Below are 19480 nucleotides of genomic sequence, written 5' to 3'. Positions count from 1 at the left end.
CTTTTAACCCTTTTCACTGCACAGGCAGGCTTTGTTTGACTCCAAGGATTATGGCCACATACAAAGCTCTGCACCCATCAAGAAAGCCATCCCTGTCAGAGCTACTGACGTCATTACTCTTTAAAAACAAGATGCTACCAGAGAGTCTGAAGACTGTTCAGCTTCAGAGATGGACAGAACCGCTTCAGCTACGCTCACTTTGGTGGTTTTCTTCCTCTGCTGGAGTTGTCACGCCAAGGACGATACTGAAGCTCAATCCTGCCCAGAATATCAGGAAGGTTTCGATGGCTCGTGCTACGAGTTTGTGGATCTGCAGCGATCCTTTCGAGGTGCTGAGGAATGGTGTGAGCGAGGCGGAGGACACTTGGCCTTTATCCTGAACGATGAGACGCAGCAGTTCCTTCAGAAGCACCTGAAGCCTGACAGGAACTGGTGGCTCGGAGTGGCACCTGCTGCTCCCAACCTCACGCTTGACTCTGCTGCCACTGAGGGTGAGAGGAGGCACTGAATGACTTCTTATGACTGTATGCATTTCAGTGCTAACATAAACAGTTAGAAAAAAGGTTTTGCAGAAAGTTAGTAAAATTATTGCTTCTTTATAATAGACAAGAACTTCTTTGAAACACACTATAAATATTAAGTATTCTGGTGCACTTATTGACAGAAAAGAGGTATAAGTGATCAATGATTATATTACAAAGTGCACCATAAATTTCAGAAATGAAGGCATTATAACCTCTACTGCTATCTCACTGGGCAGCTTGTGTGTGCATTGTAAATAACTGTGATGTGTTTGTTTACTGACATTCGCAGTGAAAGGAGCCCAGTTGGATATCTCAGCCAACAGGTGTAATGGGAGATAATTGTCACTCTTTTGAACTATTCAATAGGGTGGCTGTCACAAGGCCTGATTTAAAGTGGTGTGTTTGTTTCCCTTCACAGAGGACAAGACTTTACCATTTATTCACCCCGTCTGTTCTTTACTGTCAGAAAGAAAACAAATGGGGATGCAGTAATAACATTTCCACCGCATTTCGCTTGATTATCAAAAGTAATTGTTGTGCTTTTTCAGGTGTTCTCGCTTGGTTGGACAGCTCAGATGTAAGTTACAGTAACTGGGTTAACTTGCCAGACGATCAAGCAGCCTGCGCGCATGTCCTGAGACACTCAGGCTTTCAGTGGGAAGCTACAGAAAACTGCAGCCAGGAATTTAACTTCATTTGCCAATTTGGTACGCGCGCTTAAAAAACTTCATATATGACAATACAATTATGCTGCTTCTTTTTCTTATGTAAATTTTCTTCCGTTTTTTCTCCCTGCAGATTCTGGGAGATCAATTGCATGTGATGGCCAAAACGCTACACTGCAGTGTGGTTCTGGTCAAGTTATAGAGATTGATGACAGTTTTTACGGTCGTAAAACAATCCACTACTGCCGATCCCAACTTACACCCTCGCCCACGTCTTCCCAGGAAGAGTGCAGCTGGATGGATGTAACAGATTATGTAACAGGTATTATGGGTCACATCTTTTTAATTGACTTGATCCAGCTTTTGATGGCAGCTATGATACAGAAACAGAAAAACATGTTTACAATAGGTTGGGCTACTCGTCATTTACTTAACCAGTTATTTACCTCGTTACATTTTAGAATGGTAAATTCTGCTGATGCGTGCAGTGTTTGTCTTTATTAAAGCAACATCATCCAAAAGCCAAGAAAAAACTTAGTAAAATCAATACTATTATGTTTTTGTTTCTCGATTCGTGTAAAACATAAAAGCCATCATTGCTCTGTGACTGCAGACAAAGGGGTTATACTGCCAGAAACTAAATTTGTGTAATCCCTCCCTGTTGGAGGTGAAAGATGGGTAGAGTGAATCTACATCCATATTCATAGCAGTATTAGTTATGCTGGAGGGGTTAGTAAGCTTCTCCCTCTTTAAAAAGCTTTTATGCAGTCTCACCAGAAGCTTGTAGATACAGAAGGAGGATGTTGAAATTTGATAGTATGAACATTAAATAGCAGCATTCTTTTTAAACATCCTTACCAAAAACAACCTGGGCAAGATTTATTTAGATTTAAATCCCATGTATGGTAGATGCAAGAAATCTGATTGGAACACTTATTCATACTTTTTGGGACCTTCCCCGTCTCCTTAAATTCTGAAGGGAGGCCTTTAAAATCTTGATCAGTCTCCAATAACTCCAGTATTTGAAATATTTGGTTGAAATAATATGCCTTCCAACATATAGGTTGCATTTGCTACACAAATAGCTAGAAGTTTAATGCTTATAAAGTGGAAGGATGAGACATGTCCCAACCACACTCATGGGATCAGAGACTGAGTGCATTTCCTGGACTGACTTTGAAGAGATCAAGTGATAATAGCCATTTATCTTGGTGAAGAATGCCAATTTCGTGACACATTTATTTAAAATAATAAATATTTATATCTCACTTGTTTATCTAGCTAACTCAATTTTAGCATTTATTGTTTTTATTTGCTTTTTGTGTGACTTTTTCTGCGTTGCCTGTAAAGTCTTATCATTAATGTGCAAACCCTAATAAATAAAGTGTGTTTTATTGCCGTTTGCTCGGCTTGCTGTATGTGTTATTGCAGCTCACTGCCACGGACTGCAGGCTTGCCAGGCTGGAGTAGATCTGAGCACTTTTGGTGAACCATGTCCGGCGCTGGGAAGTTACCTGTCTGCAGAGTATCGCTGCAAAAATGGTCAGATGCACGATTTCTTGTTTTATATACACTTTTTGCACTAAACCCATCAGCCTAAACTCAACCTAAATTCATAAAGACCAGCTGATCAAAACAGATTCCATAGTGCTTATGATGTTATGTGCAAAGATCTTTGACTGTATGTTTCCACAAGTCTAATTCAGTGGTGTGATTTCCTCCTAGGGCTTCAGCTGCTGATGAGTAAACTTGCAGCTGTCTTCGATAATGTCACCATCACCGTGAAGTGGCTCCTTCATCCATTCCAGGGAAACTTAACATGCACAGTGAATGCTGGGGATGGCCACACTATTGATCCGTACAGCCCAGAAGAGTGAGCAAAGATTTGCAGTTGACCAAATATGTTAGATGGATCTTAGTACTTTATTTATATCACAAACACTGCTGCTTTTTCACAGGATGGAGAGCACAATTATACACAAATTCACACATCCTGGTGTCTTCCTGGTTGGAGTGGAGTGCACTACCAGTGACTGGAATATCGCAGCTCAGAAGTCTATAACGATTCAGGAGCCAGTTGGAGACTTCAGTGTGATCATGTGTAATGGCCAGAATATGTCAACAGGTGGCACTAAATGCAATGCCCTCTTCAATGTTCCAGTTCAAATCCAACTTGCAGTGGAGGCAGGTGAGTCAGTTTGGCAGCACAAGGGGTGCGACGATACGTCCATTTCTCAAAAATAGAAGATCATTCTGTTCTTATTTTCTGTAACTAGGTACAAATGTTTCCTACACAATTCATCATGAAGCCCATTTAGTCGCAAATCAATCAGTGGGCAGCGGAAAAATGCCACACAATATTACCCTGAATGCAAGCATGGTGGAGAAGCTCGGTCATGGTTGCCACAACTTCACCTTAGCTGCATCTAACAGGGTCACAACCCGCACGGTGTCTGCTCATCTAGAGCTGTGTCTGCTGCATCCCGTTGAAGGCCTGCAGGCCTCTGTGATTGCGGAGGAAGACGTATGTCCCGACTCTGCTGATCTCATCATTAACATTTCACTGGAGCGAGGAGCCCCCGTGGAGCTGCTCTTCACACTCACTGGAGCTGAGGACACTCTGTCGGAGAGCAGAGACATGCTCGCTGATGGCTTGCAAACTTACACATTCTCCAGCCCACTTAAAGGTACTTAAAGCTTGAGTCATGCTCCTGTTAAGACAAAACAAGTACCAGTTATATAGGATTTGTGCCCGATTTGGTTAAACATGATCTCTTTTGGTAAAGGATCTTTGCAAGTGAACGTAAGAGCCACCAATGGTCTTTCATCCTCTGATGTCGATGTGGACTTAGACAAGATTCTTGAGGCTTGCCAGAATTACTCTGACTTTTCACCGAGCACCAATGAACATACAGTATGTAAAATATCATTTTAAACAGAAATAATCTGGGAACTTGTGCAAAATATGTAGCCTGTTGCAGAAATGACTGCAGCACAATGACTCTGTTTTCATCTCCAGGCAGATAATGTGAGTGACAGTGACTCTGCTGACTTGAAAATAATTGCTACTCCTGACACTTTGGTTGACTACACTCAGAGGGTTACACTGACAGTAACTGGAACTGAATCACTGCCTAGCAAAGAACTGGCATATGAATGGGAATGCAGTAAGTACAACACTAATTCACTGATCACTAAATTGTGATATGATGCATGGGTCGAGGGAAACCTGGTCATTCAGATCCTTGTTGAAACCCCACAAGCTCTGCCACTGCATCATCGTGAAATTTGTTTTGGATGTATCGGGAAAATACGTAATCACACAACAGTACAATCAAACTGCAACTGTAATCTGTGATCATTACAAGACAAGAAACACCTAGAAGAGTGCATTATGCCCTAAGTCAAGAAAATTTGCACGGAAAATAGTGTCAGATTGCAGTTTTAGCAAACAGAGCTGATGCTGCACTGCATTGCTTATACAAAATGTTTTATGCTTCATCTTGCTATACCACAGCATTATTATGACATCATTATTATTGTGGTCTTATATTGAGACTGTTTCTGCTTTTTTTTTCCCACACAGGAGATTGCAAATGCAAAAACAAAACAATGGATGAAACTCATGTGATTGAACGAGAATGCCTCCCAGATCCATTTGAAATGTTCAGATACATTTTAAGAGTAAAGAGAAGGACTTGGTTTAGGAAATGGGCTGAACTTGGAACAGCTTCTAAATGTGTCTCTGTTGTTCCTTCAAAAGAACTCACAGATGTCACCATCAGGTAAAATGGGTTTAATTAGAAACAATGGTATTTGTACAGGATTGCAAAAATGCATCAGGAACTACAACCAGTTACTTTATGTTCTTAATTCTTGCAGCTGTGATAATTGTGCTTCAATAAATGTGAATGACCAGGCAAAGCTAAGACTGAGCTGTTTGACGACTTGCCCGCATGTAGTTTGGTATATTGAGGACCTTAAACCTTTGACAGTAAGTCTGAAACAACAACAGGAAATGTGGCTAAATAGACCGGTGTGACAAACAAGAAATAACTAATGAGTTCTCCTCAGGGTAGCCTCGGTAGATGCTACTCCAAAGTGGGAAGACGGCCCCTTACGGAGAAGCACGATGGCAACATTGAATATACCGTTCACAGCCAATATCTAAAAGTCTCAAGGGGCATGCAGCAGAACATCACTGTAATTGCTTATGGTGTGTTTTCATGTCATAGATAGACACAGAATGTGTCTTTTAAAATACATTTTTGATCAAAGTCTAGAAAACAAATTATACCTGATTAATTTTTTTTTTTTAAACAGACAAGAAGGAGCCGGGGTTTGTCAAGTACACACTTCCGATACCAGACCCCGAGCCAACTGAACCACCTACAAACTCAGTAGTCACAACTGATGCACTGATGGATCCCTCAGTGCCCTCGTGTAGCATCTCCCCACCGTCAGGAACTGTGCTCGATGCTTTTGGCATTACCTGCAAAACAACTTCTTTCTGCTCTACAGGCTGTCTCTATTGCTTCAAGACCAACACAGGTGAGAGTGTGGTGGAGTGTAATTAGTGTTATTGATGAAAGCAATCTCACAGCTTTTCTGTTTTGATAGTTTTATTTAGCTTTTTAGCCCTTGCCACAAGAGGTCACCACAGCAGACAGCAACCACATGTTTGATTTGGCAGTTTTATATCTGGAACTAGTGACCTTTTGTTTGCCAAGTGAATATGTAAACCACTACACTATGGGGCCACTAACTCATGAGCAGAATATAAATAAAGCTTTTGTGGTATTTTCAGGCCACGTGCCAGCATCAGCTGCTGCTTTATCAGTTCAAACAAATTGTACAGCTCAGTTGAGAAATGTTTTTTTGTTAGATCATAGCGCTTTAAAATAAAAAATCTCAGTAGGTGGAGTCGTCGTGGTCTGGGTCAGCTGACCCAGCATTTCTCAGTTTGAACTTTCTAGTATTTATTTAAGAGTCTCTTTAATTCCAGGGTTGCTTAATGTTTATGGTTTTCTTGTGTTTTCCTCTTTGCGTATTCAGTTTGTTCTTAGTTCCTCATTCCTTTAGAGCCATTCCTCTTTCCTGTCTCAAGTCTGTGTCTATGATCTTTGTCTTGAAACTTACTTAGTGCGTGTTATTAGCTTTAGGTTTACAGTTTTCAGTTTTCTTAGTACAAATCCCAAACATAAGCTATAAACCTGCCAACAGCCTACAATAAATGGTTCACAGTCTGCGTTCAGGTCCTCACACTACTCTCCACTACACATACTTGACAGGAGTGGTTCGAAAAGTTGGTGGTTGACTCCCCGGAGAAAGTAAATTAGTTTTCATTTTGATACTTTATCAACCAATGTGTAGGTACGTAATTGAGAATCAAGTGCAACCGTGCTAAACTGCTTCTTTTGTCCTTTAGGCACACATCTACGATGCAGTACTTCAAATGAGGTGAGGTCAGTCTTCTTGCCTCTCGGCGATGCCAACAACAAGTACAGTTTGTCTGTTGTGGTGACTGTGAAAAATGAGCGAAAAACAGCAACTTCAACTGTCATCACTCAGGTTGGTCATCAGTCAATTATTACATTTTCTCAAATACAAAAAGGAAGATTAGAGAAATGCTAATGATTAATTAAATAACCTCAGTTATTGTGTTTCTACCTTAAGGTACGGAAAGGTGACTCCAGTGCCTCCGTTAGCACTCTCCAGTCTGCAGTGGAGGACTCTGTGAGTCAGTTAGAGGAGCAAGGTCTGCTCACCGGTGAGGCGCTTGGACAAATATTTGCTTCTGTTTCCGATATGCTGAATACAGTGAGTGGCCAACATCAGAGGGACGAGCGGTCAAAGGTAACAGAATGCAGTTAATGTTATAACTGGACCGGATAACACTGCTGTGATGTTTACGAGGCCCACAACTTGCGAGTGGAGAACATGATAATCATCGTTTCCTTCTCTTTCAGCTGAGAGAGCAAATGCTGACCAGAATGAGTACAGTTCTGCAGGACTGCCCCAGCAACACGACTCAGGAAGTGCAAGTGACCGCCAGAGCTGTGGCTGGGCTCACGCACCGCTCAGAGGAGCTCAGTCCTGCTGCTCAAGTATAATACATTAGATATGCAATAAAGTGCAGTGCAGACCACCTGCTTTGATAAGGCTGTAACAATACCTGCTGTCTGTTTGCATTATTTATTTAAGGATCAGTCTGAAGTCTTTAATCAGTCAAAGCTGATTAAAGACTAAAAATGTGACGTTGGCACAGATGTGTAAAACACAGCAGGATTAAGTGAAACCAGTATTCAATCATGCAAAGTCAGTCAACTTCTTGAGTAGGACTCTTGAGAACAACTGTTGAATTTAACTGTGCAATGAATATATTTTGCAGCAACACCAAGCTAAAAAACAACAACAAATTAAGTTTAAATACTTAATTTGGGTAGTTTAAATACCCATTTAAACTACAGGTTTAGTGTAATCATAAGCCTTTTTTGTAGGCTTAAGGCAAATCAACACTGACCCTTTTGTGGTTTCTGCTGCTGCATTTCCTCTCTCCAGGAAGAAGCGGGTTCTCTGTTGGTAGACCTCAGCTCCTCCCTCAACAGTATCAGCATCAATCAGCAGAGCACAGATGATGTAGAACTGGTGCAAGCAGCTGCACCCATAGTTGAAGCAGCCAGTAATATTTTGAATGTTTCATCAAATGTGAGAACAAAATTATGACATATCATGCTGGATGTCATTCCTACGTCCACTGCGGTCTTTACCAAACAAGATGTTGCATGTTCTCCTTAGAAAAAAGTCTCAGAGTTTCTTCTGACTGGGATAAATAATGTCCAGAGTGCTCTGCTGAATAACAAAGAGCTGAACGGAGAGCCTGCCATCATTGACTCTGGTCAAATCAGTGTGTATGTGAACAGGTAAGACATAACAGGCTCTGACTTGGACATGTGCTCAAGAATTCCTGAAGATAATTATAACACCGTCTTCTCCAGGATTTCTCCAGAAAGCATGCAAATGCTGGATATAAATGCTCAGAAAAACAGCTCCTCGAGTTTTTCCTTCCCTGCTCTTCCTCCTCATATTGTCTCTCCAGATGAGCCAGTGGACGTCAGAGTAAGTGTTTGCACGCTGGAGGGAAGTGGACATCATCATCAGTATATTTTTGAGATTTTTCTCTGTTTTCTGTTCTAGTTTTCTTTTTTAGTCAGCATTTGTTTTTTCCTATAGCTGAAAGTCCACAGTTTAGATTTGATGAACGTATCATTTTAGCTCCAGCAATAAGAGATACAAACAGACCACCTTATTTGTAGGGTTATCTCTCTTTTCTGGCTTTGTAAACTACAAGATGTTGGAACCATTTAAAAGAATTACAAACAAGTAAAATCATAGAAATAAAAGCGAGAAGGAAAAGGTGTTTTCAGAAAGCAAAAGCAAAGTTTTGTAGATGGAAAAAAAAGGCTTCACCAAAATCATCTGAGCCTCTATTTATTGTATTACCTACTTTCTAGATGATGAGTTTTGAGAAGAATCCATATTCTTGGAAGGAGGAGAACATCACAGGAACTGTGGGATCCGTTTCCCTCACCAGAGTGAATGGCAATGTCATTCTTGTTGAGAACTTACCTGAAGAGATAGAGGTACTATTGTATAAGAGATACTTTTATTTACTTTAGTTAAGAAGCATTTGGGGCATGATGTCTTTTCTGGAGTTTCAGATTCTCCTACCCCGGCTTGACAGTGGACAGGAGAACAGCACAGTCCTGGACCTCGCCAATTTCAGCACATTAATAATTGATGTTCCCTCTCCGGATGTAACACTGGTGCTGAAAACTGAGCCTTCTGAAGACATTTCCTTCATGCTCTTCCTGGGATATAAAGATTATCCAAGTGATAAGGATTATGTAGCCAAGACAAAGATCCCTATAGAGAGCGCGAGAGAAGGTCAGTATTTAGTTTTTAGAAAAGAATATTAGGGTTGCATATAATTAATGTAAATTCTTTTTTATCTGGGCTTCTTTTTCTTAAAATAACCGACATCCCTAAGTATCATGATAACACAAACACTTCTTTTGCGTACTGCCATGTTAAAGTTTAGGACAGCACAATTAGAAAAAGACTGAATGAGCCTTTTTAGCTTGTTTTGGAGGGGTTTCCAGGAGAAAACCTCTTCTCTCAGAAAGAACATGACAGCACAGCTTAGGGCTACAAAGTTTCATCTGAACAAACCACAAGAGTTCTGGAAGAATGTTTAAAGAGATGAGACCAAAGTGCAGCACCATGTTTGATTAAAACACGCAGGATATCAGCACAAACGCCTAAAACCAAACCTCAGCCTGATTGAAATGCTGTGGTGGGACCTCAAAAGAGCTGTGCATAAACTAATGCCTAAAAATGAAATGAAGAACCATTGTAAAGAAGACTGAGCCAAAATTACATCAGAGATCAATGAAGCCTAGCAGAAAGTGATTATTTTTAAGTTACTGCAGCTAAAGGTGGTTCTACAAGCTCTTGTCGGGTGTGGTAGCTTTCTTTTTCACGTGACTGCAGAACAAACATCCTTTTCATACTTTGCAGATAACAAATAACAGTAGATCCCATTCCTGTGTGGTCATGCATGGTGAATAATGTACTGTATAGTATAGTGTGGATGTAAATCTGCATTAAGTTGAAGATAGCTCTCAAATTGTGGGAACCAGAGCCACATTATGAGGGCATCTCTACCTCATGAAGACAAGGATTAAGCATTAAGGTTATGCAAGCAGTAATTATGGTTAAAGTTAGAATGAGTCTTCTTAAAATTATCTCTGTCTCTCTGTTATAACACAGAAGAAAAATTTACTTGGGTGCTGAGTCCCAAAGACAGAACAGATGATGTTGGTGTGCACTACCTTGTTATAAAGCCCATTGTAGAGCCAGGAATCAAATCCATCAACGCCAGTGTCACTGTCATCTCCATCGCTGCCCAGTGCAAATACTGGAATGAAACTGGGTCTTTTTGGAGTGAGGATGGCTGCAGGGTAGGTGGAAAAAAATCACATCCAAACTGATTGCATTATTACTTCCTTAAAATGTGGAGTGTGAGGTTTGATCACCTGGCTTCCTGTTTTGTTCACAGGTTGGTCCACTCACCACACCTTTGGTCACTCAGTGTCTCTGTAACCACTTGACTTTCTTTGGCAGCTCCTTCTTTGTCATGCCTAACTTAGTGGATGTGTCACGCACCGCTGAACTTTTTGCTACATTCACAAACAACCCCGTTGTGGTGTGTTTTGTCGGAGCCATTTTTTGTGCTTATCTATTGGTGGTGGTATGGGCGCGCAGGAAAGACATGCAAGATTCAGTCAAGGTAAAGTAGAGCTTCACCAGTTTACACCTTTTGCTTTTAAGAATTTCATGCTAACCTTCAATGTTTCATCTTGATTTTACTTTAATTTTGTCTTGAAATTAAAATTTTACCATCATGTTTTTAAAAAAAAAAAAAAAATCCTAAACGTTGCCCCATTGCATCCACTTCCAGGTCAAGATAACAGTTCTTGAGGACAACGACCCCTTGGCTCAGTATCGTTACCTGCTGAGTATTAACACAGGACACCGACATGGGGCATCCACTTCCTCTCAGGTCAGTGATGTTGATGCAGACTTGGATGGACTCACAGCAAAGGCAAAACCCATCTGATGTTTTTGTTGAACAACGTATGATTGCGGTATTCTGATGGCTCTCACCATCCAAGCCTCGACTAACCATTTAGTTATTTTTTTATTTTAGGTAACCATAACTCTGCTGGGTACAGAGGGAGAAAGTGAGCCCCACCACCTGACAGATTCGGAGAAGCCTGTGTTTGAGAGAGGTGGGGGGGACATGTTTCTGCTGACCACACACTTTTCTCTTGGAGAGCTGCAGAGCATAAGACTGTGGCACGACAACTCAGGAGATCACCCTGCGTGGTACGTGGGTCAAAGGGAAAAAGGCTAATGATAAGCTTGAGCTGTATCAATATTTTTGAGGATCTATACTTCAATCAATGTGCAGGTATGTTAGCAAAGTGATGGTGCAGGATCTGGAGACTGGTCAAAAGTGGCACTTTCTCTGTAACTCCTGGCTGGCTGTAGATATGGAAGAGTGCACTCTCGACAAGGTATTCCCAGTAGCAACGGAGGTGGATCTAAAGAGATTTAGGTGAGACTTGTCATTTATTCAAGGGATTTTGAATCCACTCTGTTTTTGGAGTTTGTTTTCTTGACTTTAATTTCTTGAATCACTTTTCTTAAAAACTTTTTAGTAATCTGTTCTTCATGAAGACAGCCAAGGATTTCCGTGACGGCCACATCTGGTTCTCTGTCATTAGTCGACCTCCGTGCAGCACTTTCACACGTGTGCAGCGAGTGTCCTGCTGTTTTTCCTTACTGCTGTGCACCATGCTGACCAGCATCATGTTCTGGGGCATCCCCACAGACCCCTCTGAGCAGACGATGGACCTGGGTAAGTAACAAAATGTACACAAAGCTTTCACAAAGCTGAAAAACAACAGTAGGTAAGTAATTTTGTAATGCAAAGTGTTTAATATTTAATCCAAGAGTTTTTGATACTTCTGCATCATAAGTGTAATTTTTTATTTTGTTAAAAACTTTATGAATACAATCAGACACATGCAGCAAATTATGCAAATTAAAATTCATATATGCAAATTGATGTTTAAATACTTTTTGTTAAATAATTTGTTACAAGATTCAATAAACACAACAGGTTCAAATATTTTGATTTTGATGTGAAGAGAAATCTCATGGTTGATGTGGAGTTTGATGCTCATGATGCTCATGTGAGTTTTGGATTCCTGCATTCATTTTATTACACTCTCCATGAATTCTAGTGTTTTGTTTCTTGTTTGGTTCAGTTTTGGGGGCCCTGTTCCCAGTTCAGGTTTTAGAATTGAGTGTTACGATGTGTTTCAGTTTGTTCTAACATTTTATTTCAGTTCATGGCTTGATTTTAGTCTGTTTCCCAGTCTGTATTCCCGTTTCTTTGTTTATGCGCTCGCTCCTTCTGCATCCCTGACTTCCTGCTTAATGGAATCCTTTATGGATGGATCAGGTCTGCTCCTCCCTGATTTTACCTGTTGTTAAAAACTTTCTCATACATCCAGCCCTCACCTGTGTCTTGTTTGTCTATAACTCTGTTGCATATTTGTAGCCCCGTCTTCGCTTTTTTTGTGGTTTGGTCCCAGATTACTTTGCTCACTTGTTTGTTTGGACTTACACTTAGTTTTCAGTATTAAAAGCTTTTCTTTAATTGCACATTTCCTTACCTTCAAGTCTATGCATCGTCAAAACTGACAAGATTTACACATTTTACATACGTGCAAACGAAAAGAAGAATATCTGATTGATTTTTTACAAAAGATTTGGTAGCAGGAGTAAGTAAGACCAACATAAAAAGATTTAATCTTTCATCAGTGTTCCTTAAAACCCAATTCAAAGTAAGACTTTAACTTGGCAGGTCACATCGAGTTTACCTGGCAACAGGTTATGATTGGAGTTCAAAGTTCAATCATCATGTTCCCCATCAATCTGCTCATCGTGAGTATCTTCAGAAACACTCGTCCTCGAGAGAAAACCACCAAAGCAGATGCAAAACAGGGGAAGACTGTCCGAGTTTCTCCCTCACAGACGTCGTCCCCACAGAAAGAGATAAAGGACATCACACCAGATAACGTGATGAAGGTGAAGTTTATGTTATTTGTACCTCTTCAGTGTAGTACCAGTAAATATTTTGTTCTCCATGTCTGAAGAGCTTGGTGTGGTTTCTTGATTAGGACATAAAAAGAATTGCTCAGTCTCTCTCAAAGGCCATGAAGAGCCCACTGCCACATCTGGAGCTCCATCACGGTCAGCAGGCTGACATCAACAGTCTGCTGTCTCTGGTGGAGGACATCATCAGACAGCAAAACCAAGCCGCTGAAGACTTCTGCACTGATTCTTCTAAAAAAGATCAAGCTATGATCCTTAGTTTGGGTGCGGTGAATCTGCAAGGTAAACTGCACTATAATATTATAAATGCTTTTAAATTCTATATATAATTGATGTCCTTCTTTGTGTGTTTGCTTGGACAGAAACCAGTGTGTGGGAGGGCTCTGAAAAAACTTTAGATCTAGCCCAGAAGAAGAGCAACAAGAGCCGGTACCTGTACAGGCAACTGCAGCTTATCGAGAAGGAGCTTGGTATGTTGGGACCTTCTCAGTTTCCAAATCCAGACAGCTACAACCGAGCCATGCAGCAAGTTCATGGAATGAAGGGGCTTCTGGAATACCACCTACCCATGTCAATCCTGGATGGAGACAAGCTCAGCTGTTTACCCGGGCCAGAGGAGAGTCTTGGTGGGAAGAAGAAATGCTGCCAAGGAGGGCTGCCGTGGTGGTTTGTGTTTATCGGGTGGATACTGGTGATCGCAACCAGTGGTGTGTCAGGATACTTCACTATGATGTATGGGCTGACTTACGGGAAAGACCGTTCTATAAGCTGGCTTATTTCCATGGTGGTCTCCTTTTTTGAGAGTCTTTTTATCACCCAGCCTTTAAAGGTGAGAAACATTACAGTATATGTAGGAGCAGAAGATTTTAGCCCACTTTAGAAGATTTTTTTAACTGACATTTTATTCAATTTTAGAAAATTACTAAACAATATCAAATCCGTTTTTGTGCGAAATACTGCACTGATTTACCTGTATACTGCAATTACTGTTACATTTTCTGAAGACAATCCACTCTAGACAAGCCATTTTTAAATGGGAGAGTCTGTAGGTCAATCTCTCTATCTTTTGCTGCAGGTTCTTGGATTTGCTGCTTTCTTTGCCCTCGTCCTGAAGAAAGTTGACCAGGAGGAATACGGAGAACCAGCCATAGAAGAAAGTCTCAGAAGCCCAGGTAGTTTTATTTTGTATCCTTGTTTTTTTTTTCTTTTTTAATTTTGCATTGCATCTTTTGCATTGTTTTGTGTTGAAGAACAAAAAATGCAATGCATCTAAAATCTAAAATCCTTCCCCAGACAATCCGGATGCAGTCCAGGCAGCAAGAAGAGACAGCACCTGCAGTTTCTATAAACCACCACCTCCCACTGATATCGAGAAGATGCGGAACAACATGATTAAAGAGCAAAAAGTCTTTGCACTCATACGGGAGATTGTCGGTGAGGAAACCACTTTGATTCAAAGCAAGAACAGGAACTAACATTTTAACAAACTGATGTAAGGGATCTGTTTTTGTTGCAGTCTATACGGGATTTATGTGGATGTTACTCCTGGTGGCATACGGTCAGAGGGACCCCAACGGCTACTTTCTGACTCAACACATTCGCAAGAGCTTCAGCAAAGGCATCTCAGACACAATGAGCATTCAAGATGTGTTCAACTGGGCAAACACGACTCTGCTGAGCAACTTGTTTGGAGAGTACCCAGGTCAAATATCAGTGACGCTAATTGGCACACAGAATGTTTTACATGAATCCCTTATGAAATTTGAAAATCTTTTAGTTTAGTTTTGATAGTTTTTTTTAAATAAATAGCTGAAGCTTATCTTAATTAAAAACAATTTTAAAAATGTAACAATTAAATACAAGATATTAAACAACTCCTGAGAATTTAACAATATTACCCATGTGAAACTAACTCTATATTTATGTAGTAAAGCATAAAGATTCATTAAAATTTCTTCTTGTCATTTGGAAATTGGTACCAGGATTTATCACTGATGGAAACTCAAGGCTTGTGGGCAACGCTCGTCTCCGCCAGGTGAGGGTGCAGAAAAACTCTTGCCACATAGCTCGATCCATGCAGGAGTCTATCCCGGACTGTCACACTCCGTACTCATGGGAGCTGGAGGACATGGGCTCCTACGGCCCAGGTTGGACTCGACCTGTAGGTCGTAATGCTTCAACGAACATTCACGACCCGTGGAAGTACAAGTCTCAGCGTAAACTGAGGGCCTACCCCATCTGGGGCAATGTGAAGCTCTACAGAGGAGGAGGGTTTGTGATGGATCTGGGGCCAGATTTCCAAAACTCCAGCAGGTAGTTAATTTTAATTGCGGGTGACATTATTGCACTTAAATGGTATAAAGAGTAAACTGAAAATATTTAGAATTCAGAGCATTTATCAAATAAAAATATTAAAATTAAAATATTGTTTCATACATAATAATTGCAGTTGTAACTTGTGGGTTGCAGGTTTAATTACTCTTATTAAGACAAAGTAAACTTAAATGTATGATGAGTAGACAGGAGCCATTGCATTGGTCTCCAGAAATATGACTATTATGACCAAATAAGTAATTTGCTTCTCAAAAAAAGATCCACATCCACATGGCTCAGCTGATACTCTTCTCAATGAATATTCACTTTATAAATCACATCTATGCTACACTTTGGGCTACTTTAGCCTGCTCACAGTTGCAGCATGTAGCAGCAGGCAGGTTTTCAACCATCTCCTCCTGAGCTGACTTAATCAGTGTCATATCTCTTAACACTGATAGATGCTTTGCCCTTGCTGGTCAGAAGATCCCATTTATACTGGCAAATCTAAATTTCTGCAGATAGAAAAAACTATCTTGTGTCCCTGACTGGTTCTGATTTGTCTTTTTTATCCTCGTAGGAAAGAACTGTTAGTCTTGAGTCACGTTTTAAAGTACAAAATCTGTAAATTACTTCGTTTATCGTTGCTGCTGTAGAACCCTTCAGTACCTTTATGAGAACACCTGGTTTGACGTGTACACCCAAGCAATCTTTGTTGAGTTCACTGTGTACAATGCCAATGTCAACCTCTTCTGCATCGTCACACTCATGCTGGAGACCACAGCAACAGGTAAGTAGACCAGATGTAGATATTCTGTGTGAGTTGCACAAATCCTCAACCGTTATGAGAACCACCTAATCTGTCATACCGTGTTTCTAACAGGAGCGTTCCAGTTCTGCAGTGAACTTCAGACTGTGCGTCTTTACCAGTCGACCGGTGGCCTTCACATCTTTGTCGTGGCTTCTGAAATCATCTACTTTCTTTTCATCATCTATTACATGTTTGTTCAGGTGCACAAGCTTTATCTTTTCTTTGCTAATATAAATATAAGTTATTACAAGTGAAGTTATACAGTAAATATGCTCACCTGATTCTGTTTCCTATGTGTTTACAGGGAAAGTTGATGAGGAAACAGAAATGGACTTATTTCAAGAATAAGTGGAACCTGCTCGAGTTGGCGATCATCATTCTCAGCTGGAGCGCCCTGTGTGTTTTCATCAAGAGGACTTTACTCGGGAACAGAGACATGAACTATTACCAGAACAACAAAGAGCAGTAAGCAATAAGAAATGCTGTGAGTTTATGAACCACTTATGTATTGCTCTGCCCACCAGGAGCTGCACAAATCAGGTTTTTTTCTATTTCTCAGCATGCAAGGTCACAATTTAGTGGCTCTCCAGTAGCATGACCATGCATTGATGAAACGAATTCACTTTGGCAGAGAGTGCATACATCATGCTGTGCTACTGGTAGTTTGGGAACACTAATTTTAGCTAAAACAAATCATTTGTGTGTGTGTGTGTGTGTGTGTGTGTGTGTGTGTGTGTGTGTGTGTGTGTGTGTGTGTAATCCCTGTGAGCCAAAAGCTCAGGCTTCAGGTTTAAATGGTCTGTTTCAGAGAGTTTTTTATCTTTATAGGGATGGGAAAGGGAGCTAAAATTGTTTGTTTTTGACAGTGGATGAATTGAAGGGCTTTACAAAGGTCTAGTGTAAAGCCTTGAATATATCTTCCCCATCTATCCCCCAGGTCTGCTCAGATCAGGGTGAGGACAACCTCATCATTAGACAGCGAGCGCTAGGGTCCGTGTGGATGTTTGTGTGTCTGTCTGCTTTTTGTGACCACGTGGGCTCGTCCATAGAGAATTTACATTACACCAACAACACATCCACCCCGGGTGATGGATTTCAAGCGGACTTCAAAGAAATATAATAGGGATAACTACTCAGCCGAAGAGTGTCCACAACAAAGACTTAACGTGTGAGAGGATTATTTTTAACTGTGAATCAAGTGAGGCTGTCTAAATAGAGTTCAGGACTGATGTGGAGTTGGAAATGAGCATCAGAGGTCCACTTTAATTCATTTTTAACTGGTAAGTTTTTAATCTTGTGTGTACAAGATGACATAACAAAAATAACTGGTGCACATAAGATAAAAATGTGTGCAGATGGAGAAAGATCACCTTAAGGAAACGAAAACATACATGCAATCCACATCAAGAGTAACTGTGCTATATGACATTTTAAATCTTGATTTATGATTGTGATGGTGAAAATATTTATTTGTATTCTACAGTGAGCAATAAAGGCTTTAAAAATAAAACAATTTAAAGAAAATAAGTCATTTTCTTTCTGTTTCTGCTCTGTCCAGGTTCGTCAGTTTCCATGAAACAGCCAAGGCCGATGCAGTGCTTGGATATCTGATTGCCTTTCTGGTACTGCTGGCTACAGTCAAACTGTGGCACCTGCTGAGACTGAACCCCAAGCTGCACATGATTACAGCCACACTGCAGCGAGCTTGGACTGATATTTCAGGCTTCCTGGTGGTCATGACCATCATGTTTCTGGCCTACTCTATTGCTGTGAGGAGTTTCCCACGCTTAACATCAACATGCTGCTGGAGTCCATGTTTCTCTCTCTGTTTTATGTTTACTTTGTGAAATAGAAGTCATTTAAAGGTGGTCACTGACACAGAGGTGAACTTTCTATTTTCCAGTCTAACCTGATGTATGGCTGGAAGCTGTACTCCTATCGGACTCTGCTTGATGCTGTGCAGACCATGGTCAGCTTGCAGCTTGGTATTTTTAACTATGAAGAGGTCAGTATGAGACAATCATAATTCAACCACAGCTCACTTTTGCTGCTCATCCTCCTTCACTATAGTTCTTGCTTCTGGTCCCACAGGTACTAAATTACAATCCAGTGCTCGGTGCTTTCCTCATCGGGTCCTGCATCGTGTTTATGACCTTTGTGGTGCTGAACCTCTTCATCTCCGTCATTCTGGTGGCATTCACTCAGGAGCAGATACATCACAAGGTAACTCACCCACACCATGTCTGAAATGCTGCTGGTGTTATTGTTCAGTTCCAGTAGAGACCTGATTGTTAACATGTTTTTGTTTTTAATGACCTGAGATGAATTAATAATCCTTGAGTTATACTGAATGCTCACTGTTCTTGCAGCCGTCAGAAGAGGATGAGATTGTGGACCTGATGCTAATGAAAATCTGCAGTTTGTTTGGAATCAAATGTAAGAAAGAAGGAGACGGCCTGACCGGGACGCCAGACACGTCGTCTGCGCCGAATAACACACTCTCAACTATTTCTTCTGGGAATATTCATGATGGATGATAAGTGGGACAGGGATAGAAGGTTAACATTGTGATACCCATCAAATGCTTTGCTTTAGTTCCTGCTTGCCTTCATTAGCATGATTTAGTTGTCATGTTGTTGTTGCTTTGTAACGCAATATTTTAACCCTTCCAAGTGTCTGTATTAGCATTTTTCTGTGCTGCTGCAGAGCTGGAACCATTGTACGAGAAGCTGATGCACTGCAGATGCTAGAAACTGAGGCGATCCTTATTTTATCCACATATGAGGCATTGTACGTAGAATGCAGTTTGTTGTGATAAAGGAAATAAATTAGTATTTATGTGACTAAATCGTGGACAATATGCATTTATTCCATATAGGTACTCATGGATATTAGTGGAAACTTGCACTGGCATTACCCTGGCAAGGCTAATCAATACTGTCATTACTGTCCAGTAGTCAGCAGCCATGCCCAGTAGTTAATAGTAATATACTGAGCACTGTGTTGTGCTTAGCATTATATCCCCATGACCAATTCCTGTAAGAGCATCTCATATAACACAAGTTTAGACAACATACACAAGAGAGCAGAGCACAGAACATTCCAGTTAATGTGCAAGTTCTTTAGACTGCTCATAGCATCTTCAAGACCTCTTAAAGACGTTATCGCGTGAAGTCTTATCCATTCAAGCTACAAAAAAGGGAATTTAAGACACTTCAAACCCACATAATGTCTTCTTCCACACAGTGCATATGGTAAAAATCCATAGATCAGTGAACCATAAATACCAGTATGCAGTTCATATTACCGGACAACTGAAATTCTTTTGTTGCTCTAATGTGCATTAATGTAAAAGTCAAATTTTCTTTCTCTCCTGTCATCTAGTCTGGGATAACTGGTAGTTCTACATCACCTGC

General features: G+C 40.7%; 1 protein-coding gene across 1 annotated transcript; it reads left to right on the top strand.

Annotated features, from left to right (window-relative positions):
* The first annotated feature begins 153 nt into the window (after window positions 1-153).
* LOC146678655 (polycystin-1-like protein 2) lies at window positions 154-18876 on the top strand. The gene is made up of 41 exons (XM_085402132.1): window positions 154-491; window positions 1073-1231; window positions 1323-1511; window positions 2621-2731; window positions 2915-3062; window positions 3148-3377; window positions 3466-3876; window positions 3976-4103; window positions 4209-4356; window positions 4776-4974; window positions 5072-5183; window positions 5264-5405; window positions 5513-5740; window positions 6618-6760; window positions 6866-7045; window positions 7159-7296; window positions 7751-7897; window positions 7988-8112; window positions 8188-8308; window positions 8704-8832; window positions 8911-9136; window positions 10022-10212; window positions 10311-10541; window positions 10713-10814; window positions 10962-11140; window positions 11226-11372; window positions 11476-11675; window positions 12690-12913; window positions 13006-13222; window positions 13303-13769; window positions 14016-14112; window positions 14234-14374; window positions 14457-14642; window positions 14923-15253; window positions 15910-16043; window positions 16137-16264; window positions 16369-16529; window positions 17623-17833; window positions 17968-18069; window positions 18156-18287; window positions 18434-18876. The coding sequence occupies exons 1-41, from the start codon at window positions 170-172 to the stop codon at window positions 18599-18601; spliced, it is 7485 nt and encodes a 2494-aa protein (XP_085258258.1). The 5' UTR covers window positions 154-169; the 3' UTR covers window positions 18602-18876.
* The last annotated feature ends 604 nt before the right edge of the window (window positions 18877-19480 follow it).

The sequence above is a fragment of the Rhamphochromis longiceps genome, linkage group LG1, assembly GCF_057381845.1.
Source record: "Rhamphochromis longiceps isolate RC_006_pf linkage group LG1, R_longiceps_female_GT1.1, whole genome shotgun sequence".
Classification (NCBI taxonomy): domain Eukaryota; kingdom Metazoa; phylum Chordata; class Actinopteri; order Cichliformes; family Cichlidae; genus Rhamphochromis; species Rhamphochromis longiceps.
This window is presented reverse-complemented; position numbering and strand designations above follow the sequence as displayed.

Bases quoted from the DNA above. Each gene is read 5' to 3' on its own strand.
- LOC146678655 (XM_085402132.1), top strand. From the start codon at position 170: ATGGACAGAACCGCTTCAGCTACGCTCACTTTGGTGGTTTTCTTCCTC. The intron at 9,137-10,021 runs GTCAGTATTTAG...GTTATAACACAG, and splicing joins TATAGAGAGCGCGAGAGAAG to AAGAAAAATTTACTTGGGTG. The intron at 18,070-18,155 runs GTCAGTATGAGA...CTGGTCCCACAG, and splicing joins GTATTTTTAACTATGAAGAG to GTACTAAATTACAATCCAGT.